The 27,319-nt window shown below is 48.3% G+C and overlaps 6 protein-coding genes across 6 annotated transcripts; 1 reads left to right on the top strand and 5 right to left on the bottom strand.

The window, feature by feature from the left end:
* Positions 1 to 1,229: 1,229 nt before the first annotated feature.
* F5B22DRAFT_118218 (SH3 domain-containing protein) lies at positions 1,230 to 8,005 on the bottom strand. Its single transcript, XM_047968863.1, has 3 exons — positions 7,981 to 8,005; positions 2,048 to 7,824; positions 1,230 to 1,998 (listed from the first exon to the last, which is right to left on the bottom strand). The coding sequence occupies exons 2-3, from the start codon at positions 7,551 to 7,553 to the stop codon at positions 1,388 to 1,390; spliced, it is 6,117 nt and encodes a 2,038-aa protein (XP_047831427.1). The 5' UTR covers positions 7,554 to 7,824; positions 7,981 to 8,005; the 3' UTR covers positions 1,230 to 1,387.
* A 2,650-nt stretch (positions 8,006 to 10,655) lies between these two features.
* F5B22DRAFT_635938 (uncharacterized protein) lies at positions 10,656 to 12,811 on the bottom strand (the record flags this gene model as incomplete). Its single annotated transcript, XM_047977216.1, has 6 exons — positions 10,656 to 11,134; positions 11,195 to 11,469; positions 11,533 to 11,644; positions 11,740 to 12,126; positions 12,532 to 12,664; positions 12,734 to 12,811. 6 exons carry the CDS (start codon positions 12,809 to 12,811, stop codon positions 10,656 to 10,658), a joined length of 1,464 nt encoding a protein of 487 aa, XP_047831426.1.
* Positions 12,812 to 14,261: 1,450 nt separating this feature from the next.
* F5B22DRAFT_604151 (uncharacterized protein) lies at positions 14,262 to 15,540 on the bottom strand. Its single transcript, XM_047974780.1, has 2 exons — positions 14,524 to 15,540; positions 14,262 to 14,464 (listed from the first exon to the last, which is right to left on the bottom strand). The coding sequence occupies exon 1, from the start codon at positions 14,944 to 14,946 to the stop codon at positions 14,596 to 14,598; it is 351 nt and encodes a 116-aa protein (XP_047831425.1). The 5' UTR covers positions 14,947 to 15,540; the 3' UTR covers positions 14,262 to 14,464; positions 14,524 to 14,595.
* F5B22DRAFT_604140 (ubiquitin fusion degradation protein 2) lies at positions 15,541 to 19,882 on the bottom strand. Its single transcript, XM_047974779.1, has 8 exons — positions 19,555 to 19,882; positions 18,770 to 19,494; positions 18,501 to 18,714; positions 17,693 to 18,451; positions 17,339 to 17,637; positions 17,052 to 17,290; positions 16,877 to 17,003; positions 15,541 to 16,826 (listed from the first exon to the last, which is right to left on the bottom strand). The coding sequence occupies exons 1-8, from the start codon at positions 19,600 to 19,602 to the stop codon at positions 15,935 to 15,937; spliced, it is 3,303 nt and encodes a 1,100-aa protein (XP_047831424.1). The 5' UTR covers positions 19,603 to 19,882; the 3' UTR covers positions 15,541 to 15,934.
* A 2,237-nt stretch (positions 19,883 to 22,119) lies between these two features.
* On the top strand, positions 22,120 to 24,276 carry F5B22DRAFT_117592 (uncharacterized protein). Its single transcript, XM_047968861.1, has 3 exons — positions 22,120 to 22,545; positions 22,599 to 22,632; positions 22,683 to 24,276. The coding sequence occupies exons 1-3, from the start codon at positions 22,275 to 22,277 to the stop codon at positions 24,025 to 24,027; spliced, it is 1,650 nt and encodes a 549-aa protein (XP_047831423.1). The 5' UTR covers positions 22,120 to 22,274; the 3' UTR covers positions 24,028 to 24,276.
* Positions 24,277 to 24,525: 249 nt separating this feature from the next.
* Positions 24,526 to 25,765, bottom strand: F5B22DRAFT_645951 (NAD dependent epimerase/dehydratase; the record flags this gene model as incomplete). Its single annotated transcript, XM_047978665.1, has 3 exons — positions 24,526 to 25,505; positions 25,590 to 25,610; positions 25,744 to 25,765. The coding sequence occupies 3 exons, from the start codon at positions 25,763 to 25,765 to the stop codon at positions 24,526 to 24,528; spliced, it is 1,023 nt and encodes a 340-aa protein (XP_047831422.1).
* Between the last annotated feature and the right edge of the window lie 1,554 nt (positions 25,766 to 27,319).

The following is a 27,319-nucleotide window of genomic DNA, read 5'->3' as shown; positions in this document are numbered from 1 at the left end:
CCTGCATCCTAATTAAACGGCACCACATATCAGCAAAGCCAAGCAAAGTCTTACTCAACTATTATATCATTTCATTCACTACTGAAATCCGGCATCTCCTCGCCGTTTGCAGTATATTGATACCAACGCCGTGCTTTTCTCCGAACAGCAAAGTCAGTAGATCATTGACCATTGTAGGAACGTGATAAATTCGCCGTCGCCGCATCTTCGCATATCACATCAAACCCTAACACCAACGCAACCGCCGCGCGTCTCAACCAACATCACACATTATTCCCATCGCTCCACCACCATCACCAGCTACCCAGACTATACCCGGACTATCCCGTCTCGAACATACGTTTCATGAGCACGTCCTATAGCCACAGGGCTGAAGGGACCTACAGTAGCGTAGGACGATGAGATATAGGTACTTACCGTATTTGGAATGCCACGACCAGCGGATATAAATATAGAGCTGTCAATCTCGGATACTCGCCTCATGTGCTTACGTACTATCTATTAATGCGATTACCTGTTCAGCTCGCCGTGTAATGTAAATCAAGCGCGCCTCTTGAAAAAAAGTGAAACACGAAGCAAATGACGCGATACGGTTTTCCGTCATTCCCAGTAGAACTTGCATCATTCGCGCCGGTCTAGATACACTAACCTACTACATATATATGGAAATATGCATAAGAGGATAATATCCAAAAAACACCGGTAGCCCGGGTTTGAATGATCTGTCTCTTCTAACATACACCAAGCTGACCCGGATTATCAGTCAGTCAGTCAGTCAGTCAGCAGCTTATCCCAGTTCTTAGTACGAGTGCGAATAAATAAGAAACTGTCGAGAAACGGCCGCTGCTGACGATACATGCAAGCAATTTCATGCCGCAATTTATTTAACCCGGTTTTGCTTTTTAGCCTCGTCGCTCGAACTCGGTCATGGTTCTCTGAACCCAGATCTTCGTTGCCAAGGAAGGATATTATGTGTCATAGAAAATGGGTTCAAGAATTGCCTATCTACCGTAACCGGCACTATAGTGCGTATGTATCTCTACAAACACGTCAAATTAAGCTTTTTGAATAGTTTCGTATGTTATACAAGCCTATGCGCAATATGTGGTTTGCCATAATTTACCGACAAAGAGATTTGCACTAATATTTACACAATAGCTCTCCAACTGGACCATCTGTGTGCTTGATGTTCGCCCTGGACTAACAACACGGCCCCTGTCGACCATGCTTCAAGCAGAGCACTCGCTGCCTATGCATTTATTGTATACATCCCATTGGACTGGTCTCATATCAAAACTCTTTGGTATCCTAAAGCCTAAAGTCGCGGTTCATCAACGGACAGGTGCTGGGGATATTCTACAACTCATCTCTGCATTGCCCTCAGTGATCATTGCTCTTCGCTCAGGCCGCCCATGATCCCATTAGATCTGCTCGGCTTTTTCCCCAGCTTCAATATACTCAGTCGTTTTCTCACCGAATTGATTCTCAGAACACCGCCTTCTCCTCGGCTGAAATCTCCCTCGGGAAACTCAGCTATCTCCCTACTCTTGCGCGAACGGTCCGAGACAGACGCTAATGGTCCAGCATCAACACTGCTCCTATAGTGATGGTTGGTGCTTGAACTGGTATCAATTGACTGCGTTCGTAATACCCGGCCTAGGTTTTCTTTGCTGTATTGACTATTGGATTCGCTGCCATCTCCTACCATGAGTGTTGAACCAGAGTTTTCCCCACCTGATTGCTGGGAGCTCTTTGGCTTTCCACCTAGGAAACTGAGTCGAGAGCCGTGCTGTCGCATGACTATTGGCTGCACAGTGGACGCTTCTTCCACAATGGCGGTACCATTGGTCAACGAAGTACGTATATTTCCTTTGAACTGCCCACTTTCCCGTGTAGGTGACGATCGTTGCCAGCCCAGCGAACTCCCAGGGATAGCATCTCCCTGTGGTTGAGGAGGCGCAAATATGGCTATCTCTGGTGCGAAGGTTGATATGAAATCTGCAATTCAAATTAGGAGTTGATACATTTAACCATTATGTCTACTTACGTGGATACAGATCTTGGTAGCCCTTAGCCAGAATCTGATTTGAGCTTCCCACAAAGCTTGTAAGAGAACGCTTGATCATGATAGCATGATCAATCAGTGCGGTCCTGATTGCGTTTTCCTGATTACTCAGCTCGGGTTTCATTTCGTCCGGGTCTTCTAAGTCAACAACAGGCAGTAGCTTTCGATAGCAAGCAACACTGGATTCCGATTCTGGCAAAACAGATACACTAATTGCACCAACCATCAGCTGGGCTAGATCGTTATTGCCTCCATTGTCTGCCAACTGTCGTTCAACCGCCGTCATCTCTTGGGTTTTTCGCACGATTCTTTCCAATGCGGTCTCTTTGGCATTTAATCTGATATGCTCAACTTCGATGATCTCACTCCGTCTCAAGATCGTGGGAAATGCTTCACTAGTGGTGTAGACAATCTTTTCAGCATAGTGTTCCTCTACAGGTCCACTTGTGTTCCGCTTGGAAGATACGGAAAATGTCTGAGGATTACTCGAAAGAAGAAAATCGCGTATGGGCTGTGCAACACGACCGCGCTGGAAGACTTGGTGCCGTAAATCGCGATGGGGGGAAACTGCTGAGACAATCAGGTACTGTCCTTCAACCTCACTATCGACGTCTCCGTTGGTAAGAATATGTGCAGCTTGATATTGCTCCTGCATGCGATCTGTGAAAGCAGTAGCCCGCTCCCTATGCGAACCTTCATAAACATAGGCTTTGTCCCGTATATTGGGGGGGAAGCCGAGACCTTTGAACACAACCTTGAAATATTTGGGCAAAAGCCTATTGCCCTTGGCTAGAGTTTCGTAAATCGTGGCAATGGCTCTCTCTGTCCTTGCTAACTTCGCGAAATCGAATATATTGCTCTCATATTGTTCTCGTAGTTCATTGTAGGCAGCAAGGGCGCTGCTCCATGCTTCTCCATCTTCGAAGTGTTTGATCATCTCAAAGTATAGGTGCTCTTTGCGTTCAAAATGTGATTGCTCTGGGAAAGGTGGCTCGGGCAACGCAGGTGTTAACGTAGTGGGATCCCAGTCATACAAGTCTGCATGCAGGCGTAGCGCCAAGCCAGCTTCTGTATGATACCCTATGCCACGTTGTAATGTCGCAAGGTGATGCACATATCGAATAAAAATATCTTCTTTATGCATGTCTCGAAGAAACTCCATTAATTCAAGGCGGTTCATAAGGCTGGAAGCTTCTCCATTAATATCGCCAGTATGAGCGGCTACCAACAAATCCAAGAAGACGTCAAGTGTGTCGATCAACTCCCTGATAGAAGCATAGAGAGGATCATTCTCAATACGAGACAGCGGATTGAAACACTCGAGTAGCTCACTAATGAAGAGCTTTTGCATAATGCTCTCGGTCATTGCCTGATCTTTGAAAAACTTATCCAGACAGTCAATCAACTCGGTCTGAATGACAGATAAATCCTCACTGAGAGTCCATTCACTGACGATCATGGTTTGCAGGACCTCCACTGCCACTTTTCGAAGACCCCCGTGAACACTCAGGCAAAGCTGAACGATTGGGCCGACGAGGCTTGGCACATACTGGACTTGGTAGCCGCCCATTTTCGAGAGTCCATAGCGCATCCGTTCATCAGCACTCGTGTCCCAGCCGACGGCCTCCCAGGTTCGTCTAAGCAGTTCAGCACCATGCTCTCGAACGTCACCGGCGATTTTCCAGACAGCCCTTCGCTTCTGCTCTGGGAAAGTCTCAAGTGCTAAGCATCCACTCCCTACGAGTTTGAGCAGTGTCATGAAGAATAAGCGCCAAAGTTCTGTGTCAAAATCTTCGGCATCATCAGGATGAGGTAAAGCTGAATCTAGAAGAATGCCAGCGAGGTACTGCAACATCTTCATGGTGGATTTGTGGTGGTAGGTATATACACTAAGCCAATTCGAGGGGAATGCTTCGCCCTGTAAAATGCTCAGGTGGACTTGAAGAGTATTCTTCAGTACGGCCGTGATGTCATCCACAGACAGCTCGAGCTGCATCCCATTAGGTGAGCTCGATGATGCAGATAGTAAGGTAGAAAGTTCGATTAGGGCTTCGTCGAATTTCACTGGATCTCCTGGTAGGGGCTTGCTTGGGAACGGATATGAAGTGGGGAAAAGGAACGAAAATCTATCCTTTGGTTTCTGCTCAGAGGATTGGATGGCCAAGAACGAATCCACTATCTTCGGTATGTAGTCAGGAATCTCTGAGTTGAGGTAGGGGATTTGACTTGCCAACACTGAGCAGCACAGCCTGACCTGGTCTCTCCATTGCTGTGTGACCTCGTCAGTTTGACCCCAATGAGGGGCAATCCACCTGACTGTGTTGGCGCTTAGGGCTGAACGCTGCTCAGGCTGAGAGAAAAGGTCCAGTTTTGAGTAATTAATTATTAGTATAAGTTTGTAAAGTACCAGCTTCCCCTTGACTAAAGCGCAGGAATCCATAAAGTCAATGGCAATATGAAGTATCTCCTCGGTGGTAAGCAAGCCTGCAAGCTCAGGCAACCACGTGTGAAAATGCTGAACAGCGAGTGTCTGGCTACCCACTAACACTGGTGCGGTACTACGCATCATTGAATCGAGAGCCTTAAAAATACTCTGCAGGTGCCTAGTGAAGCCAGGAGTAGAACCGGTGATCCCAATTCCGGCTTCCTTGGCCTTTTGCTGTCCCCGTGCATGAGTTATAAACTTGAGAATGTGCCGCACAACTTTCAGTGTGGCGCGAAGTTTCCGGGCTGTCTCTGGCTCGGTGGGCTTGGTCAGTAATCGTGTAAACGACCTGACGAGGCAAGGTGTCGCAAATGGGTAATTAAAGATATTCTCTGCGTAGAGGTCGACCAAAGGGCTCACATTAAATCGCCGGTCATGCACTATTCCTAGTACCCTCACTAATGCGGTGAAAACTAAATCCTCAAACTCGTCATTCCCTTGGTATTCGACCAGAATGCTGAAGAGAGCATCGAGGACGTCATTCAAGAGTTTGACAACTTCGATCTCTGGAACGAAAATCAGCTGGCGTAGCAAAGTGGAAACCTCGCTTTTTGGGCCGTCTCTCCATTTTAGTAGACTGAGAACTGTACGATCTTGGGAGAATCTGGTGCTGCAAAGGTACGTCTCCACACGGAGAACTGCAAGGGGCCCCGTTACCTCTGAGGAATCAGTACGGGCACTCCAAGGAAGAGACAGATATCCGCCTCGGCCCATAGAGTCAGGTTGCGCACTCTGTGTATGCTCGTCAACTCTATACAACAGCAGCGAATGCAAGCCGTCGCTCATGAACGCCTGGTGATCCCAAAGGGGTAGATACGCCATGGCGAAAGGTGTATTCGGTAGTTCTGATACTGTGAGCACAACATGGGAGGTGGTAACATCAGGGGGTGATAGAGATAATCGTAAAGTCTGGCTCCATCGTTCGCCACGTTGGACAGCAAAAGATGTCCAAGTTGTATAAGGTTGTGAGTTTGAAGACGGGAATATGCAGGAATCTATTCGCTCCCCAGACTGACGTCGCACATTGACTGACACAACTAGGTTATTTCCGAGCATATTGCTGGATATGGAAGTGGCGCTACCTCCATACCGTGATATCAGATTTTGTCGAGCTAATAAAGCCTCGTTGATAGTAATATAGATATCAGAGCGTGGTTTTGTCGGTGCCCCTGAGAACCCCATTTTATTGGTCTTGTCAATGCCAGATAGCAGCGTGGGAGTAGATTTAATAAGGATATCTGCATCAGGGTGATCAAAAGACTTGAAATGAATAAGCAATCGCTCTGCCCTTCGTGAGTTCTCGTAATGGCCAGACTCGCTATCTAGTGCATCACGGATAAGATCGTCCCACCCTTTAGATGTTTCGAGTGGTTCCGGGCTTGCCACTGAGCTTGGGGACCAGATAGTGACTACTTGTTCCGACTCTTCTCCTTCTTTCATTATGGATTTGAGATTGAGCACGCCCACGCCAACCAGCCGATTGGCGGCAATTTGGACCTGCTGCGGGCCTTCCATGGAAGTGCGTCCTGAGACCGAACCTGCGGTACTCGGAGGGGCTATACCGTCACGCGTCGAAACATTCCCATTGCTTTGAAGTCGCTCGTTGGGATGTTCGGAAAGTGCATCAAGCTTGAGTCCTCCTCTAGAGAACGCTGATCTTGTAGAACCCCACATCAAACTTCTCCTAGAAGTCTTTGGTCCGGCGGAAGAGGGCGGCTTATCTTTGGAGAAAGATGGAGTTGATTGTCCAAAGGACCCAGACCTTGACGAAGGCTTTCCAGCAATGATCTGTTGTGGTGCGCGGACCTTCACAACAAGATAAAATTCGGAATCCATAGACGGCCCTTCCCCAATATCAGCCGATGTAAGGTCTGTGAACAAAGTGCGCATTTGTGAATCCCGTGGCGCGTAGCCGATAATGCCACCAGACGGCACCTCAGCCGTAAATGTCTCCGTAAGCGTAGTCAATGAGCCCCCAACTGATTTTGTCACCAAATAAAGATCCAAAGTAGCGGGCTCGTTTGAGGATCCAGCAAAGCTCTTCACATCCACCATAAAGTGGTGTAGGGACATGGACTCCACATGAGGCAGAGGTGGCTCATCGAGGAGGCTCATGGCAGACTGTAGTCTAGTAATTTCTATGACAGAATCATCACCGACCAGGACTTTCCCTCGCTGGGCTGGATCGCGCACAATAACTTCCCCGCCGCACAATTTGTTTCCGCGTACCAAGTCCCAGACAGTCTTTACTCGTAGAGCAGCAGCTTCACGATCCGTAAGAAGGCTGTGCAGTAATTGGCGCCTGGCCAAGTCGATCGTCTGGATAAGTTGTGACACACTCTCAAGTTTCGTATACTGTCGGGTTAAGAGTAATTCGTGGAAATTCGTAGAGTGCCATTCTCTTAGACAGGAAGCAATTTCGTCAATGAGGGGTTCGTTAATAGACGCTGGCGACTCATCTCCCATCCTTAGGAAGGGTACAGGCGCAGGCGGCTTCTGGAATGCCGAATTTGTGCCCACGATCCTAGATAGCTTCGTGAGTTTCGTAGATTCTCTTTCCAACTGAGATTGACTCTGGCCTTTTGCTGTGTTGCCGTCCACGCCTATATCTCGCTTCCCGTTAGTTGAAGCAATCCCACTCTTGCCCGAGTCGCTGTACCGCTGTGACGCATCCTGATCGCTCCCGCTTCTCTGAAGGAAGGCACTGCCATTTTGTAATTCAGTAGTTTCGCCCTCTCCTAGTACTTCACGAATCTCCACACAGCTACGAGGAAATATGCCTGAAAAGACGCGGGCCTCGAGGGTTTGGCCCTTGACTGATGTCAGGCCGGCGAGAAGGGATGGGGGCGCTAGTAGGTAACCACGCAACCACTCCCCATCGAGTGTCTCTTCGATGATATAGAGATCATCGCCAATCTCGAGGGGCAGCTCGTTCTCGACTTTAGTTTCGAAGGGGTAGGTTGCGACGGCGAAGGCGATACGAGGTAAGGGTCGCCAGGGCATTGGGGCAGCTGGAGTAGTTGGTCGCACAGAGGCTGCGCGTCGGTCAACCGCATCAGGCGGGCGTCAAGTCCGGAGACAGCGTTCAAGCTATGCCTCGGTATTTTCTGCAGGCAAGCGAGCGAGTGGTAACAACGGAGGGAATGCGCGGAGACGGGAACAGAGGCAGAGGCAGAGGCGGCCGCGGCGTCGGCTTGATTCTCGTTGGCGACGTCAAGTGGTTTGAAGCAAGCTCGCTCGCGAGTAGGGTTGCGCGTATTGTATTGTAATTATGCTGTGTTATGTTCAGTGTGCCGATGCAAGGTGGTGCGAGGTGGTGCGCGCTGCAGTAGCGAGATGTCGATCGCTCGAGATGAGGTTGTATTCCTTCCTGTCTAACAAAACGAGACACCCTCGGGGTTCCAAACAGAATTCGTGGGGTCAATCTCACTCGGGTGTCATTGGTATCGGTAGGTCCTTTTATGGTATTCTCCTCGTATTGCGACTGATGTCGATATGGCTGTGCGCAAATCGGATTGCTTGAGGATTGCTTGAGCTTAGCTAAGGGAGTGGTGGTTCATAAGACCGAGATAACGTCACACATGTGACGAAGGTAGGGGGGAGAAAAGGAAGGGAAAATTATTTTCTTGGGTTACGTGGCGGGGGTATCGAATTGAGAAACAATGATGCCGCAAGTCAGGAGGGTCCGTCACGTAGAATTGACCGCAGTTCAGAGCATACCTACATAGGAGTAGGGATTAGGATTAAGAGGTTAGGTATGTCGGGAGAGGGTCGATATCGAGCTCGATGTTAGGATGTAGCCGATGTAGCCAGGCGTTGGCGGTAGGCGAAGTTTAAAGATGGGCGCACATTGGCGCGAACTGTAATTGAATATCACGAGTTTTTGGGATGTTGGTTCTACTGTATGTAGGCAACTTTTCCAATCTACCTACTTCGTATGTACCTCCTTACCTACACCAAAACCATCGATATATCCAAGCCTGTCTGTCTGCGTCTGCATCGCGCACCCGTCGTCTCCTACCGTGCGCAGGCAGTCCTATCTAATCCAATGGTTCGGCCAGCGTACATTATTGAAGCTGTAAGTATGGCATAGTTACCTGCAAATGTAGGTTTGTAGCCACCACCATGTACCTACGGTATTGTACATTAGGTACAACTACTAGATGTTCCATACAGTAACCAGGATGTGCAATGTATCATATGTAAGGTACTACCCAGTAACTACAGCACTAGCACTAGTACGTACTACCTACCTAGTCCCAGGTTGGCGTACCATGGCTGAACTGATCTGAGCGCCTGGTTGGTATATACCTACTTAGGTACCTTACGTACCTCATCTTTATATCACAATCATACATACCTAGTACTAGATACCTACTACTACCTTATGTACTTGGGCAGACAGTTAGTTCTAGTCTTGAACTCTTGGGCGACACAGACCCAAGACTCATTGACATACCTAGGTATCTATATCTAGGTAGGTATATGTAAGTAGGTAGGTACCTGAAGCAAGCAGTCTGCAGTGTGTCTGATCTGTGAAAGGAGAATATATGGATCTGACATCCCACCAATGGTGCAAACGCCCCCTGAAATCTATGGGGATATATCCCTTGGATCGGGTAATTTTCCGTCGTCTACTTGAGATTAGTACGCTTTGCCTTTTCCTGTCAATACATGCAATTAGTTACTCACAGGTATGTCAACCTACTCACAGCTAGGGGCACTACTTCATAGGTATCTACAGTAAAGTACTTAGAGTACCTACTTAGATAAGTACATACCGTGTGTAGGTGAGCACTACGCCTATGTAGATAAGTCTTTACACTAGCAGCTACCTAAGTAGGCAGTTTTATAGTGCGTCTATACCTATTTGGTGGTGGGACTCATCAAACACCACGCGATAAGTTATCTAGGTATCGTCAAGGCACCTCGGCACTGTACCTAAGGATTCTAGGTAGGTACCTACCACATTTTCTATCCAAGATATGCCCTCTTGCTAAGGTCCTTCAATGTTACTTTGTACATTAGAAGCAACGTAGGTACGGTAGGTGATGTGAAAGGATAATGTACGGGTAGGTCAAGCTTGTTAAAACTTGATCAGAATATACCTATGTAGGTACGTCACATGCGTTCCTATATGCTTTCTTTTTCATCTTTTTTGCGCCACATGTCTCAAACCAAGCCACCAGCCAGAACAGGTCAACAACCATCACCGTACCTACCTACTTCACTTTCATCAGACCGACGGCATCCACCAACATGTAGGCACTGTAAGTAATGTGTCTTTCCATGTCTGGCTGAGTTCGTTTCTTCAAATACTATCCCGTCATGATGATGTTGCTAAGTGCTCGCTCTTGACGGACCATTCTCTGCTTCTCAGCTGGCTCCCTCGCCCAACCAGAACAACCACGTATTATCATCACATAGTTGTTCACATGGTCTGCCAACAACCTTTGCGCATTTGTACAGCCGCATCCTAATTCCCATGCCTTCATCATGTAATGGACAATCAAAGGCCACTTATAGCCCTCCTACCGGTGGTGCCATTGCTCGCCCTTTATCTTGTCCCGTCTGCCTTCTTTAGTCAGTCAGTGCTACACCACAACATGGGTCATGTGCGTGCTGCATCAATGACTCCTGTTTTTATCACAAACCTAAAAGATGCAGCAGCATAACATACGAAACTCTCTTCTAGACAGCAACCTCCTGTCTCGACGAATTTCTGGTCAATATTGAATCACTTATGCCAGACTGGCAAATTTGCCCTCATTCTCATGATGGCGTGTCCTCATCATCATCACCTAGTTCCTCTCAAAGTGAAATGGAAATACTTGCAAGCTCAAATAAACCCTACTCGATTCTATACTAGTTACGTATCGAGAGGTAAACCGAAGCGTATCTATAAACTCCTGGAATATAGACACCTAGACCCTAGGTGCAGATTGAACACAAGAGATTTGAAGGCAGAGTATCCCCAATACGAACTTGCTATTCAAAGACAGGTACGGCACAAAGGAGAAACTGCTTCCACGAGTCTGATGACAGAAGAAACTATAGACCGGTGTCTTACACCATGATCCAAGAAGTATCCTCAACGAAGACACATCATAGCGTCGTCGACATGTACCCCGAGTCAGATGATACCTTGTCTACGCCATATTCATCTAAACCACTTTCTAGGCCGTATTGGGGGTTGTAGTTGAAAAGATCGACGTCACAGCTGAAAATCATGTCAGGGTTGTTGAAAATGTAATCGATGTCGAGTTGAGGCTCGAAACTTGGCTCCAATGATGGCACACAGGGCTCCTCGAGCGACGTCAAGCCTGGTGTAGTGGCCCTCGATGCTGTCTGGGGAGTGGCCACTGAGGATCCTTCGTCCTGAGACATGTTGTTCTTGAAGAACTCAGCAAGGCAGTGACGAATAACATCATCAAAGCCACGCAACATTTCGTCCTCGACTTTTTCAAATTTCCTTTCTACTCCCTTTCTTACGAGCTTCGGGAGCTCCTTCTTAATGCGCTTCTCCACACGCTTATAGCGTTCGAAATTTCTGGAATGTGTGGTAGTTGCGTCGTAATCGGGATCTCCAACACGTCAGCATTCTCTCATTAAACAACACTCATACATCTTCCAAGTCAACGTACATGGGCTTGGGATCGCGTTACGATCCGTGCTGGGGAATAGCAGTAAGTAGATCTCGTTCCATCGCTGAGTCTCCGTTTGGCTCGAGTTGTGCCTTTTCCTTTCCCGAAGTTTTCTCTCCGTATCCTGATCAATACCTTCTTCCGGGACTATGTCCGATTTCTTGCATGGCTCATCAGCTCGCAAATGTGCCTGGAGCTCCTTATCGTCCGCAAACGAGGAACAGCATCTAGCACAATTGTGTTTTGGTAGCAGGTGCACTCGGTATAGATGCTCCCTACAAAAGATCCTCCATCAGCAACAATGCAATGAAGGCCGTTCTCTGTTTCAATAAACGTACTTTAGCCGATGGATTGACTTCCATCCTCCCGTCATGCAAACAGGTTTCTTATGTGCTTTCGGGTTGTGCTTATGAAAAGGACAGGCTAGCTTTACCTCTTCAGGGTCAGTGTCTTCGACGAAGTAAAAGTTAGCACGACGGTCGCGAAATTTTCTAATTACCTCGAAAAAACACACAGGTGCCAGCAGCCTGGGAAACATGACTTACCCTTTTTAGCGCGCTTGTTGTTTCCTCCCCTATCTTGTCCATTGTCGTCCTCCCCTGGCAGGTCGTCTGCATTGTCGTCGTCACAGAACTGGCGCTTGGGTCGATTACTCGCACCCCCAGACATTTTCTTGCCCGCCTCCTTGTTCTGTGAGCCAGCGCCACGAGCGCCGGCGCCGGCGCCGTCCGAGGCCTCGGAAGTTTCAATTGTGTAGGAAATGATCGCGAGTCTCTTGTCTAGCCACCTTTGAAAGCTACTCATTACCTTTTCAACAGCAATCTGTTTTCTGCGGGTAATGTATTCCTCTGGCGTCAGTCGTCTCTCCCCTTCCCGGTCTTCTCGGCCGTTTTCGGATCTTTGAGCAGCGATAGCCCCTTTATTTCGCTCCACTATAACATTTGTGGTCAGCTTTCGCATTTCCATTATGCCTACAAGAACGTCAAGACCTCAAGACATCGGGATATAACGATCGACCGAACAGATTACGCCTATAAGAACTTCAAGACGATAACACGCTACAGTATAACGATCAATTAAACAAGGCCTTTAACGCTAGAAAGGTTGTCAAAAGACCGTGAATCAGCTAATCGAGATAGGAATTTTGCATTTCCAAACGGATTAAAGAAAGAACTAAGTAATTGTAGTCCCCGTCGTTTCTTTAATCCGTTTGGAAATGCAAAATTCCTATCTCGATTAGCTGATTCACGGTCTTTTGACAACCTTTCTAGCGTTAAAGGCCTTGTTTAATTGATCGTTATACTGCAGCGCGTTATCGTCTTGAAATAAATACTTACTAGAATCGGTGTTTCTAGCAAGCCCGGATGAACTTCCCTGATCTCGCCCGACGTACACTTGATTGAAATTATCCTTGCATACGCCAATCTCTCTCAGGCATGGCCCGCCGCCATACACCGAGTCTTGTGTTGTCTGTACCTCTATTAGTTCTTCTCTGCTGAACTCAACTCGCCACTTGAATATATTGAATGAATGCCTTACCGCTGTCGAGCTAGCCTTCGTTTTCGAACCAGCAGGACAAGATACTACGTTCTTTTCGGTGGCCAAATGCTTGACCATGCTTCGCTTGAGGCTATGGATTCGACGTTTAGCAACTGTATGCCACTATGGTTAGCACTCCAAGCCCAGGAATTAGACATCGGGTACACGGAGGGTGAATGACTTGAGATTCAACTTAACTCGTCTTCTCCCACCTAGCCCCAAGCTGCGCTGTTGTTTTATCCCACTGCAGATTTCACTATTAGCCATCTCTCTTCTGCGCAAGTTCGAATGGCATGTCAGATGCAGGAAACAAGGCCTCTATGAGACACTCTGGCTCAATTATGAACCCCAGTTCCACGAAATGACTACACGGCAGGAAAGGGAAGACTCACGAAAGTGCAATGTATGTGACCGCGTCTAAAGAGCTGAGTGCCTGAGGTAGGAATATTATGATAATCCCGAGAGGGAAAACTGGACGTGATTTGTAAAAGTTTGTCGGCAGTTTTCAGTATATCACGTGGTCTTTGAAGCATCTCTGAGGCGGGAGGGAATGCATCAACGATATTTAGAAAACTCCTAGTCTAGTTCACGGCCTAGTTCTAGGGGCAGCGTTGAGTCATCACGGTGAAGTTCGCTGCGAATCTAGAGAGTGTCTTGAGCCTTGGAGGGGTAATCATGCGATCTGTCTGTAAGGACTGGGATTGGAAGATTGCGGTACACTTTTATCCCATAAGTGAAAGGGGGGAAACCAAGAGAATGAGTTCGTCAATTTTAAAACAAAATACTCCTTGTCAAGGTACGTGCCAAATCCAGACAGATGGATTCGAGTAGATATCAATGGTACGAAGAAACAGAACAATGTGGCTATCCGGATGCTGAAAGCAGTCTTGCCCGCGCGGGATATTTATATTGCCCCTCATTGTAGTTTTGCGCAGCGGCGCAAACTCGAGGAGGAGGGGTGTTGGCGCAGAGCACACGTGCCTGCGTAACGCCTGCGCAAGGCAGATACCGCGCTGACATGCGGAGACGTACCGTATGTACATAGGACAAACCTCTCTGCTGCTCTGCTATGCTCTGCTCTGCTTCGCACGGGGGTCATGAATAGATTCCTGCCCAATCAAGCATGCAGCGGGAGAACGCCCGGTGGAAGCAGGCTGACTGGTGCGCGCACAGCATGGGAGACTTACCCGAGTCGGACATACCGGTAGATACGGGCGCCCGATATCGCGCCGTAATAGAGAAATGCGCCAGAGCGTTTAAACAGTAGTTCGTCCCTTCAGATTCTGCGCGCAGCGTTTCGACAGGTGTGATCGCGAACATTTTCGGTGAAGCCCCTCACATACACTTTACATGGAGGCGACGTGGCTATCAGGACACCTGGCGAGACACCAGGATGACGTCAAAGTTGAGGCTGAAAGCCTGACGTCTAGGTTCGCTCGCGATATGCCCTGAGGGTAGGACGCAGGCGCGATGCGATGTGGGCGGAGGCGCTCGGTAGGTTGTGAGTGCTGAGTATGAGACTGAGATGACATGGATATGAATATATATATATATGTGTGTGTGTGTGTGTGTGTGTGTGTTTGGGATTCTGATAGTTGAAGAGCGTGAATCTGAGAGAGAACAGCAACACTCGAAAAACAACGAAGCAATCTCAACTAGAAGTCATCATACGATCCGGGCTACTGAAACAATGTCAGACAAAGTCGACATGGCACAGACCTCTGCTTCGAAGTAAGTTCGACTGAAAAAGGAAGAGCAAGTAATTCCGTCGTGACTAACGCCAGTCATAGGAAGTTAGGACCCGTGATGCTAAGAGATTATCTCGCCCGAGGCCCTTCCACGGCGACCGAAAGGCTGGTCGCTCAAGGCGGAGATATCAAATCGAACATAGCTGCGGCGGACAAATTATGCTCGATGGAGACGTATCTCAACCAGCTGGTGAAGAAAACAATGGCAGGCGACGGCCAAGGGGAACCAAAGAGGGCCACTTCGGCATTATGAACGACTAGGCTTGGAAGAAGACACACGATGATGAGTATGAAAGCCAGAGCGCGGATTACGATAGACGGGATCGGAGTGTACAATACATGTATGAATGAAGAGTAGGATAACCAGATGAGAAGGACCGCAAGAAAGGAGGTTGAGCGCTCCACGGAACCAGCGAAGCGTTCTTTCATATATATACCTATTTCCCTACCCACATTCCCATGCATAACAAACAATGCTGCACGTCTCCCAAATGATCTGATCAGCCAGCCAGTAGGCAAGACGCAAGACAAGGCAGCAGGATAAACAAACACATAGGATGAGTCCAACCGACCAATGAACTATCTGTGCATTACGTGGGAAGTTCATGCTCGACGCAGTATGAGTTGGGCATCAACAAAGCTCCACTCTCTAACCCGTCGGACAAATGCGTGGTTCACGTACCTTGAGTTATGTTCTCTTTTCATCAATTTCTCTTTCGTTAGAAAACTAGTCTCGAGTGTACGAGCATGTATTTTCATGGGAACACTTCGCTCCTTCTGCTCTCTGGCAGCATGATGCGAGCGTACAAAGTGCAGATGTGTGGGATTAAGGGATGGGCGGAGACAATCTATCATATGCATTACGGGAACAGGGATCCACGATGTAAAACGAGACAGTAATTGTGTAACCCGATAAAGCCTTGGGTGAGGTTAGGAGTGACAGGGCTACGGTTGAGTCTCAAGCAGTACTCGACATATGTTCCTTGGGCCTTTGACCAGAGGTAGCAGATAACTACATCACCACAACAAGACTTTCTACTGCTTAGGATGCCCCATCCTATGGGCTAATTGCTGCGCGGGCTATGATTATCGTGAACTCCTCGCAGGCGTCTCTTCATCTCATCAGGTATATTGTACTGTTGACTAATCATCTTGCTAGTAATCCTAACCTGAGCCATTCAAAGCTTAGGAACATATCAGCTCCAATGGTGGCATATACGCCAAGTTCTAGGGAGTATTCATGAATTACTCGCTGCATGTGCCCGTTGTCCCGTTCTATGATCAATGGACTCTAATCTAAAGGATAATAATGAGAGCAATGCCAAACACTAGTATTCTACTGCCAGGGGGACCGGATCGCTATACAGCGGCAACAGCATTATGTGACAGACTTCCGGTCAGGCTGATGCTCAAAAGATTGGGTTGATCCAGCCTTGTGGGTGAGCATTTATAATCATCCAGTACTCGTGTCCATCGAGTCACCTAACTTCGCCTTTTCCCTCGCGCGTGCTATGCGCTCGGCTTTCCAGGCTTCAATCTGTTTCCGTAGGTCATCTGCCGGCACAACATCATCGATCGTCATTTGGACATTTGAAAATGGATCCTTGGGGGTTGAAAGAAGTTGTTGCACAATGGTGGACCGGTCCATAATATGTCGCGATGGTAGAATAACCGGGTCGGACATCAGATCACCCATAATAGGGTCCTCGAACTCTGGCGGTATATCGCCTAAGTCGAGCTCTGCTTGATCCAACTCGTCCTTGGCGTCGGCTATCCGTTTTCTAAGATCATTCCATGCGACGACCATTTCGGGAGGCTTCCCCAGGCTGGTCTGGAGTAGGCGGGCTGCTGCTTCGAAGTTTGCTGGCTTGTAAGAGCGACCATCCGAAGCGACGGCTTTGACGAATTCAGGTTTAGGACCCAGATTGAGATAAACATCGATAAAATCAGACAGTAGTGTCTTCGGGTCAAAGTGGTATTTCTTGGCATCCTCAACTTTGAGTTGACCACGCTTCGGACCGACCAATGACTCAAGATTGTAATTCAACATACCCGCTAACCGGACAACAATCTCAGGCATGGTGAAAGAGTCCCGGAGTGTCTCGGTAAAGAGCTTCATCATCCCCATCGTATCGTTCACTAGTTGCATCCACGATTGACACTGCTGTTCGGCTTGCTCTAAATCTGTTCTGACCTTCTCGAGCTCTTCCGGGGACAATCCCTGATTCTGGAGCTGTTTCTGGTAGTCGTGTATTTTGACAAGCTTTGTCAGCGCTTCGTCCAACAAATACGTTGCGTCATTAAGAAGTAGATTGACAAATTGTACGAAGAATTGTCGATTGACCCTAAGAGGAATAATTAGAGGCTATTATGTTGTTGAGTTTATTCAACTTACCTGCTTTCCCGGCTGAGCTTTTCTTTATATACATTATTAGGCCAAATCGTTTTGATAACCTGGAAGATCTCGTAGCGAATGTTAAACTTGTCGTAAAATGCCGAGCTAACACCACTGTGTTCACATTCTATAACTCATCAGCGCAAGCAATCAAATGACGACTATCTAGACATACCAATGTAGAACTTCATTAGCGAGTGAAGCAAGTGCTCGTTAGCAAATTTTGAGCTGATCAGAGAATCTCCAAGCACACCACGGCTCAAGTGGTACATTGGCCAAGTCCCTGCAAAGAGTAGCGTGACCAGAGATGACTTAAGGTAAGGATTCTTGATGTATTCTGACGATCGTAGAAAGGTAATGCATAGAGTAATTATTTCGTCTCCAACTGCTGACATGAGAATATTTGGCACGAATCTGATAAATAATTAGATGTTAATCAATGAACATTCAAATGCCACATACCGGAAGACAAATTTGAAGTTTTCTACCACGTCCTGTAGAGCGTATTCAGGTAGGCAGCTAAAAGCCTCAGGTTTGTCTGCTGAAAGCGGAAGGCTAATCTGCTTTCCAGGCTTATAATCCGATTTACTCGCAGTTCGCAGAAGCCAAACAGCAACATATCGCATGAACTGCAATGACAAGGTCTGCATACCCTCGTCTAGGACAACCGCCTGAATAGCATGTTTCAGGGCAATATACTTTTCTACGGTGTTTACAGCGGTCTGAATGTGCTGTTTGACGACAGTGGATCGAAAGGGGTCCTGGCAGGCTTAGTATGGACACCAGAGTTAGACGAATGACTGATAGGATGCTTACGTTCTGCACTTTGGGTAATTGCTCCTCCATCTGCTTGATCACTTTCTCGACGTACTTAATATCCTTATCAAGATCCTTGAGTTTTGAATTTGTGGCACCAAGCCCGTAGTGGTGCGCTGCTAGAGTTAGGAAGAAAACCTCGGAGATAAAGTTCGATGATCCATCCACCTTATTATTATAGAAAGCATCCGATGTAGCTTGGTCGGCGTTCAGTTTTGTCTCATCGCTCATGTCCACTCGCGGGGTTCGTCGAAGGTAGTCGAGATCGACTTTGTTTATCTTAGAGAACGTAGCGTCCATGAAAGGCTCACAAAGTTTGTCTAACACGGCAGTAACATTCACCATGAAGCCATCCGAGGCAACCTCAGTGGCCTTGACCTGAAGCGCCCGTCTTTTATGGTTCGAATTTAAGCTGAAAGCAAACCAATCGAGTGTGCTATTCTTAGCAGTGGGGCTAGCACGAACAAAGGCATTGATGATTCCTATCAAGTCCCCTTGATGAGCTTTCAGTGTCATCTGTAAAGCTCCCTGAGAGGATTTAACATGGCCGGGATCGATTGTTCGTGGATTGGCGAAGTAGGTTTTGGTCACCTCAGTTTGAAGAGGCGAAATGCGGAAAAAAGGTCCAAGAATAGTGTCTGTCTCTGTTGCCAGGGCCAATTCCTCCTTCGTTGCATCTTGTCTTGGCCGGACTTGGAAGTTGGGATGCTGCGCGAGCGCATCAAGTAGAGGAGGAAACCGTGAATAGTTCACAAGACACTAGCAATATCAGCACTCGCTACCTGTGGTGGTTCTAGCCTCATCTCACGTTGATATAAGGCTTATAATTATCGTTCATAGTCATTTTAGCCAGTTGACTACTTATTGTGGCCAGTGCTTCAGTGAAAACCGGCGCGATAGTATCGTCTTCGTTGATACGTGAAACAGCCTCCGTAAAGAAGTCTAAGCATACACCGTCCTCGTTATCGTGGTTTCGAAGAAGGTAAGGAACCAACGAGTCGTGGCTGGGGTTACCATCCCGTCTAGCAGCAGTGATTAGCACATAAAACAAATTCAAGCATGCAGCTCAGGCTTTACCCAAAATATTCCGGCATTGTAAGGGCAAAAACACAGTTGCTCATACAAAGACGCTTAGCCTCGTGCAACACGGCTTCTCTCTCAGGAGATGGTCGGCGAGCGGGCCTATTCGCTCTCATTACTCGCTTCCAGCAGGGTAACAAGTAGTCGAGAAGCGCTTTGTTCTTTGACCAATATTTTGCGGCTTCGAGAAGGGCGGCATCGATAGAGGATGTGGTGAGTTTGACGGGCTCTCCGGACTGCTCAAGCTCTGCCTTCAATTCGGGAAGATAGGTGAGCTCGGCACCCCTCAGGTCTGTCTTTCTCTTCTCGTCAAGAGTGACAAGAAAAACATCGCTGAGCACGCGATCTGCCCAGTCCTCTACGCTCTCTCCGGCCGCAGCCGCATGGGCCTTCTTCGTTGGAAGGGCTTCTGATGGGTCTGCGTCAACAGTGGTCGTGGGTCTTTTGGCACTGCGAGTATTACCTGAGTCAACAGAGGCCCTTTCATCAGACTCTGCCATCTTGCTCGCAAGTTGGGAAAAGGGGTTTTGGGGGGAAGAGCTTGTTGGTGCCGACTTTGGGGCGATGCGAATTGGTTGGCTTTGATTTGAGGGAGAGGGCGAGGAGTGTGATGCTGATTGAGAGGCTGGATTTGGTGTTTGTGATTCGGAAGCAGGCGCCGGGCTGGCAGGAGCAGGAGCAGGATTCAGACTGGCCAGCTTCGCGAGCCTCCTCTGCCGCATCTATTCAACTATTAACATGGAAATGCCGGGTACAAGAAGGGCTGAAATTGAACAGCGTACCTGCTCAGCAGGAGGCAGCGTGGGCTCGGGCTGCTCATTGGGGTCCATGGTGGGAGCTCGTCGTGGAAGTTGGCGGTACAGGCTCAGGATTCGGGAGCGTCATCCCAAACTTAAACAACCAGAGTACAGGATGGCGCGATAAGAGCAACGGACACAGAGAGCTATGTTACAACAACACGTTCCATGCGTCGACCTGTCTGGAGAATCTAGGTGTCTTCCCAGATACGCCGGCAATCAGTTGAGTCTTGAGTTTTCGGATTGCACATGCAAAGGTACTAAGACGGTTGAAGAGCAAGGCTATGAAGTTGTCGTGGTAATCATGGTAGGCAATCGGACTTAGAGCACCATGGAACAGCGAAGACGGGGATTACAGCATCAGCCCCCAGGAGGATGACGCTTATCGATAATGCTCCAATCCCGCTTTAGTTGAAGACGATACCCCTCTCTCAATGCACTTACTCTTCTGCCTATAATAGGCACCTATCTATGATAGTAGTGGACAGTAGGTACTGAGTTCTGATTCCGATCCTCACAAGAGAAGATGATTTGTTTATTGAGAAATGTGTTTACACATGAACTTACTTGCGAACATAAGTAGGTAGTAGGTAATCATCCGACTGCACCTGTTCTTGAATGCTGAATGCGATGGAGATGTAATCGGCAGAACAGGTGGTTTGAAGCAGACAGTGCCAAGACCTCGGGAATTCCGAATTGACCTACATACCAGTATATACATATATATGTTGTTTGAAGGATACATTTCGCCAAAAATCCACGTGGGAAGTGCGCCATCATCTCGAGGAGAGCCTACTTCCTACATATAGGCATATCATATAGATGTACTTGGGCTGCTAAAATACTGGCTGGCTGGCTTTGGTATTTCTATACTCGTCTGGACCTCTTTTGCAGAGAGCGAAGCTGGATGAGCTACCTCGAGTCCTTTGTTACAGAGCTTGTCCCGTTAGTGGTTCAGCTGTCAACAACCCAGCTCATCCATCAACCCCAGGTCCCAAATGTCGACCTAAAGCCATCCTATTAACCTAGGTTTGAATCGGACGAGTGTCGGCTCCGAGGTAAAACACTTCATGTGGCGATGCAACTGCCATTTCGTCTACGGTATAAAAAAAGGGTACACTGTGTGGCTGATCATTGTAGACAGACCTGGGCGGAGGCCTGCTCGCCTGGGAAGTACGTGAGATTTCCTACCATCCGCTCCCGTGAACCCGGCGAGAGTCGCCACAGAGCTAAGATGAGCAGTCATTCTTTGGTGTCATCCTGCGTTGTACTGGGCGAAGAGCGCAACAAACAATCAGCTAGGTGACGGCGACTCTGCTCAATTCACTGCTCTATTTGCAATGCGTTGTGCGCTATCGGGCCACTCCAGCACACTCTGTCGCAACTTGTAGCACACGGCGAACCCTTGAGCGGCCTTTTGGTCTTACAGTAGCCTGCTGTCCTCGTCTACGCGGAGCATTCATTGGGTGTTCGGCGCTTGTCGATCCGTTATTGCTGTGTACCGGCTTCACCATCGCTGCCATAGATTGCGTTCCACCCCTTGGTCCGCTTTGCCGCTCTCTAGACACGAAGCATCAAGACGAGCCGTGTGCGGCTTGGTGTAGAACACCATTTTGAAAGCATTGTTCCAGTCTTGTCACAGCAGCACGAAGCGGCCACCATACCTTGGCGGGGGTTTTGGTGCGGTGTCGATGGCCTGTCAACCTGAACAATGCAATACCCTCCCGCCACTCATTTGCCACAATAATCCAAGTTCGCATGCTCACTTTGTCTCAGGCTGCGCAAGTGACTGCGAAATATTCCCTCCAGTGAGTTCTCATGGAAGGAAATCTTCATAGTGGATATGATCTTTTGACATGGAATTCTCGTATTCTTATAACTCCGAGCTAGAATGCGGATATGAGATGTAGAAACTGAACCTGCGGTGACATTTCGGCTGATACAGAAGGTCTATCGTATGCAATGCGTACCCATCATTGCTAAAAGAACAATTTTCTGGTTCTAGAAAATATTCTTTCCATTAAAAGCTTGCGGGCTGTTACATGTCCAGCGTTGTGGACTTTTGATCTGTGGCGCTCTGAGCCTACCTGTCGCATCCTCATGCGTTCATTCCAAGGCACAAAACGGGTAGAAGCAGTCTTCTCAAATGTTCCATACGAGACACATCGCTGATAATGTGGTCGCACAGCCTGATCCGTCCATTATCGTTCAGGGCGGAATGTTGCAGCTAGAGTGTAACGATCACTATCTCCAAGTGCTGACTATTCAGCTACGACGTGATCTTTCCCACGGGGCACGCTGTGCAATCGTGACGATCGTTCTTCTGGGTTGTGTAAACTATCATCCTAATCTCTTACGGTATACGATGACACTTCACGGAGGACAGCACGGGTAGATATATAGGCATCTGTACGGCTTATCTGATTTATTGACCTGAGTCGTTCATTGAATGGGCATACTTTTTTCTCATCTTTAAGCAGCAGCACCTTTTATGCCTCCTGCTCCATCCTCTCGTTAATGCTGAGAGACCGAAGACGGAGGGACTTGTTTCGATCACACTCGTTTTGTTGTGATATTGCGCGTCACTGCACACGCTTTCGCTCCAGTCAACCATATACCAAAATATGCCTCTCATTGACTATATATCTTTACTTCACATAAAGATATACTCATCATAGACAGAGCTCAGCATTGGGATAATTGTCATGGATCGACAGGAAGACGCGGAAGATTGCGCCGTTCAAAGGATGTCACATCGAGGCTCAGGGGCATTATCTCGGCGAAGGAATCCCGCGGATTTTGGCAGAGAGAACGCCTCTGCTTGTGTGACAGCATGTTTTGAGGAGTTCATTCCCAATGTACGAGACGCTTGCCACCAACTACAGCAGCCTGAACATCGACAGACGTACCTCTGGGATTTATACTGCTGCGATTCTAGTAACTGTGGCGTGTATATTGGAGGCATTGGACAAAGCCGTGAGTCTTATGTCTATCCAAACGACATGTAGTCTTGCTAATATCCATGACAGCTAATGTTGACCTAATCATTAATGAATGCCAGAAGTAAGAGAAAGGCACCAGGCCACTATCGGGTATAAACTGATCTTAAGCAGTATCGGCTTTCCCTCGATTGAAGATCCTGGGCCCCCATCGATGAATTATTGTACGTCTTCTACGACTCCTGCAATCAATTCTAGCCTACCACCCCAAACTCTGGATCTTGATCCTTCGACTGCTCAAATTGTCATGACCAAGCCCACGGACTTCACTTCATTACATACCGTTACGCCTAGCCATACAGCCAGCCTAGCATCACGAACTTCCGTCTCGCTTCCTTCAACTCCGGCCGTACCCAGCAGCTCGGCCAGCACAGGCTCGGCCATCTCAACCAGTACCGACTCATCGAGACTGTCGAGCGGAGTGACAGCAGCCATAAGCATATTCTCGGTTCTAGCAATCTTAGCAATTACTGCACTCTTACTTTTCCTATTTCATCGACGAAAAAGGGGCCCAGGGAGTAGTTCTCTAGGACTACGCCTAACACCATACGACAGTCGACTCTATCCTGGACCACGTAGTGGCTCTCTGACACCTCTGATAACCTCGCCTCCACCTGCATCGTCTAGACCTGCTCCGCTGACGCCACCAGCGAAACTCAGTGATCGAAAATATCTACAGCCAGTGCAGAGACAGGGAACCTCACAGACCTCAGCATCACTAGGTGTAGGTGATAAGACTCTTCCTCCGTCACCGGCCCGAGCCCCCATCCAAAGTCAGGCTAAATCTCGACATAAACGAGTGGCAGCAGCAACATCAACAAACAGTCAGATCTTGACAGTTCCGGTACCTCCCCCATCGTTCCAATACCCACAGAGTAGTATCTACTCCTCGAGCAGCGGGCCAGACACTTCTATCATTACGATAGATTCCAATAAGGCAAGTTCAATTCACTCAGGCTCAGCTACTATAGTTGGAAATGTCACGCCGCCCTCATCTACCACGAGATTTACACGTGCACATGATGGGCCACTTGAATTACCGGACTACGTGACGCCTGCTGGCCCGCCCCCCAATCGCGCTCTACCTGCACCTCCACCTACTCACCCCAACTCACCTTCATGTTCGGTCTCTCCTACGTCGCCACGGTCTCCTACATTCCCAGCCTCTGCGTTAGCCAATGGGGATGGCCCTATAGTCTCCACACAACACGGTATTGCTACAGCTACTCCAGTCTCAATATCAGCCAAAGAATTACGCGACCTCACCGAATCATACGCGCGAGAGACAAGAGAATCCTGGGGGAGTTGGAGCGGAGTTGGCGGTGGCGGGCCAGGCGTCGCTTCGCCAGGTCGCAAGAAAGGCAGAGGCAATCATGGCTCTGCAGACAACAAACGGGAAACGAAGACAGTTACAGTGTCGCAGAAGTTAGACTTAGAGAAGTTAGGTGGACGATATTGAGCATGATGCTCATTTGATTCGACACTGGGATATATGTTAGAGCACGTCTCCATCGAATAAGAACTTACGTTACAACGAGGAGCGATAGCAGGCTATCGCTCTCCTCGAACTTGGAAAGATGAAGACTCACTAGAAGGATGGCCAATGAGAAGATATAGGGGAATGTAACCCGGGTGGCACAGTCTATCTACGAATACGACTTCTATCCTTGAAAGGCAAGAAAAGTAGGGAAAGAAATTCCGCGGGGTCGCGGAGCTTCCGCGGTGTAATACATGCATGGTAGTGGCACGGAACTGGTAGGAAAGAGGAGGGGATATGCTTTCTTATGATGGTTGCGGCTTGGTGCCCGTCTTATTCTCGCATAATACAGGTCCTCTTCCTCGCATTTCAGTCACTGTTTCTATCTTCTCTTATTTCATTTCAATTTATTTTTATTTTTATTTCTAATTTACTTATTTTCCCCCCTTCTACTTTTATCTTACACTATCAGGTGGTCATCTATTTAGCACCGACAGTAAGGAGGCTGCCAATGGTGTCTGTAACGGACTTCTCGAGCGTAGCCCATTCGATTCCCAGCATCTTCGTAGTCTTGGAGTTGTCGTACTTGTAGATATTGTCCTTGCTGCCGCCGGGGTAGTCGCCGCCCTGGGTGCCGTCCTCGGGCAGCCTGTCCGCGAGTTGCGGGAAGTTCTTCCGGACGATCGGCACGATCTCCTTGTTGGTGAACAGGCCTGCCGTTGTGAAGAAGCGGTTGCCGCCGGCCTCGGGGCGGTCCTGGGCCTCGACGTGGGCCTTGGCGACGTCACGCACGTCCACCCAGAGGTACACGCCGGTGGGCGGGATTTCGGCCTTCCATCGGCCTGCTATCAGCGCCACCATGTTGCCGTTGCTTGTGTTAATGTCGGCTAGCGAGGCGAGGTGGTGCACGACAGGTCCGAAGACAAAGGGAGGGTTGATGGTGACGAGGTCGAAGTTGGGCTTCTCCTTCTCCACGAACTCCCAGGCGGCCTTCTCGGCCAACGTCTTAGAAGCGCGGTACGTTTGGCCCGGATTTCCATTGATACCATCTTCGTAGGTCATTGGGTTCCAGTCAGCCTCACTCCATACCTTCGCGCCGTCTCCAAGCTTCGACGCATCCAGGATGGCGGCGAACGAGCTGGTAATGACGACACGCTTGACGGTCGGCGCATACTTCTTGATCGCCTCGAGAACCGATGTCGTACCCTTGATAGCAGGGTCTAGCAACTCCTTGGGGTCCGTGATCTTGAAGTGGAAGGGCGATGCCGTGTGTTGCACGTACTCGAGGCCTGGGGTCTGCATTACCTCATCGAAGGCACCCGGCAGAGAGATATCGGGAACAATGACGGTGGTCAACTTTGCACCTGGGTGTGCATCGCGGATAATCTTCGCCTTTTCCTCGCTTCGGACCGTCGTCACGACCTCGTGGCCTCGGCTCAAAAGCAGTTGGAGGATGTGAGCTATTCAACATAGTCTCATTAGTGTTAAGGCCTCCAAACGTAGGGGACACAACCTTCACAAGCATATCGACTTGGTTCACGTACTGGCAATGAAGCCTGATCCACCTGTTTTGATCCAATTTGGTCAGCCAGTTTCTAAAGTTGAGTTTGCCTTAGAAGACCATTCACACGGAAACAGTCGTCGCCATGAGGTGCGGCGGTACTGGGACGTTGGACCATTCTTGGAGTCTCTACGAACCTGTGAGAAGTACTTTCGGCATGATGAATTTGCGAATTGGGTTACGATTCAAAGTTGAGTATCTACAGATCGAACCGTATTTCACGAGAACGCTCCCTCGAGATAACAACATTTACGACCCCTCAAGAAGCTGGGTAAATAGGAGGAGGGGTAGCATTACATATACCTACGCATGCTAAACTGGGAAGACCACGTTAAGAGTAAGCATCAGGATCCCTTCGGAGGCATAGCGTGGCACTACTCAGCTACCTAGACGGGGCTAGCAAGGTTCCTTAGGAGGTGGATCAGTCATCAAACCCCATGATGATGATGAGAGCTGATTGACATTGGTCAGATGGTGCTTCTTTCGTCTTCAACGAGTTTCACCGCTCAGACCGCTGTAATGTCCCGGGGTCGTAACTTGGGACCCAAGGGAGTCTGCATCCTCGTTTTCGGCGGTAAGGCCGTCGGCTGTTCTGTGCGACCACCGTCATCACCATAGACTAAACAGTATCGCTTATTAAAGTACGTTACCCCTCCGGACTTTATGCCGTTTCTTCGGCGATTACCCTTATGGAACCTCCGTTGTTCCTCCGAAAAACGCGGGGTTGCATTTTTAGCATCGCCGGCCCAGCCGCTTCCTTCTCAGCCACCTCCAAATTTTGAGTAAGAACGCATATGGTTGGAGTTGAATCGCGTACGATTTAAGTGCACATGTGCGAATCCCACGTAATCCATTATTCCATTTTCTCGCCTGTTTCATGTGTACGGCCAAGCTGCTCACATCAATCGGATCATTGTGTAAACATCTTCTCCAAGTCTGATTCGGTTTCTTGGGCTGATCAATGACCTGAAGCTGTGCTCTCTCATAGCAGCAGTTTAAATAACTCCTTCGTAGAAAGTGCAAGCGATCTCAATCTCAAATGTTCAAAAAAAAAAAAAAAAGCATGCAGAGGCCACCGAAAACAAGTAAAATGACAAAATTCACTACTTTGAGTTGGTCTTCGTAAGTTCTGCGTAGATGTTTGAAACTGTCCTATTTGATTTAAGTCATGGTCTTGGTGAACAATGCCACTTCATGAAAGTCGATCAGAGATAAACAAAGTCACGAGCCCAAATAAATTATGTATATAAGGCTTCAAGTAAAACCGCCAACATGAAATTTTCAGCCCCGAGTTTTTCTCAGATTGCCTATGGCCGAGCCTGATAATCATTATTTCAATAACCGGCTACCACAGCCTCGGCAACGCAATCCAAATTTACTCTAGCAATAAACCTTGAAGAGCTAGTATCGATTGGAAGCCAGCAAAATGTCACTCGTATAGGTTTTAAGATATCTATCAAAAAGAGCATTTGAGCAGTGGTCATATATCTGAGTTGTTATGAGGAGTGAATGTAGTTAAAACCAAACAACAAGATTACACGCGTGTACCACACTATCAGACTTGTCATGAGTTGACACTACATGCTAGTACACCAGGCAAATGCAGAGATTAAGAACACAATCAAAAGGTTTCACTGGTTTCACTATTATGTGAAAGTGGATGGTAATGCGTTCCCTATACGATCTGCCGCGCGGACGAAGCCGCGCTATTTA

This window comes from Xylaria bambusicola (genome assembly GCF_022495145.1).
Source record: "Xylaria bambusicola strain CBS 139988 unplaced genomic scaffold F5B22scaffold_17, whole genome shotgun sequence".
NCBI lineage: Eukaryota > Fungi > Ascomycota > Sordariomycetes > Xylariales > Xylariaceae > Xylaria > Xylaria bambusicola.
This window is presented reverse-complemented; position numbering and strand designations above follow the sequence as displayed.

Excerpts from the sequence above, each read along its gene's own strand:
- F5B22DRAFT_118218 (XM_047968863.1), bottom strand. The coding sequence starts at position 7,553 with ATGCCCTGGCGACCCTTACCTCGTATCGCCTTCGCCGTCGCAACCTAC. Across the intron at positions 1,999-2,047 it reads CTACCAAGATCTGTATCCAC|ATTTCATATCAACCTTCGCA; the intron begins GTAAGTAGACAT and ends TTTGAATTGCAG.
- F5B22DRAFT_604151 (XM_047974780.1), bottom strand. The coding sequence starts at position 14,946 with ATGCATGGGAATGTGGGTAGGGAAATAGGTATATATATGAAAGAACGC.
- F5B22DRAFT_604140 (XM_047974779.1), bottom strand. The coding sequence starts at position 19,602 with ATGGACCCCAATGAGCAGCCCGAGCCCACGCTGCCTCCTGCTGAGCAG. Across the intron at positions 18,452-18,500 it reads ATTATAAGCCTTATATCAAC|TGTCTTGTGAACTATTCACG; the intron begins GTGAGATGAGGC and ends TGATATTGCTAG. Across the intron at positions 16,827-16,876 it reads AAGCTCAGCCGGGAAAGCAG|GGTCAATCGACAATTCTTCG; the intron begins GTAAGTTGAATA and ends TATTCCTCTTAG.
- F5B22DRAFT_117592 (XM_047968861.1), top strand. The coding sequence starts at position 22,275 with ATGGATCGACAGGAAGACGCGGAAGATTGCGCCGTTCAAAGGATGTCA. Across the intron at positions 22,546-22,598 it reads TGGAGGCATTGGACAAAGCC|CTAATGTTGACCTAATCATT; the intron begins GTGAGTCTTATG and ends TATCCATGACAG. Across the intron at positions 22,633-22,682 it reads ATCATTAATGAATGCCAGAA|TATCGGCTTTCCCTCGATTG; the intron begins GTAAGAGAAAGG and ends GATCTTAAGCAG.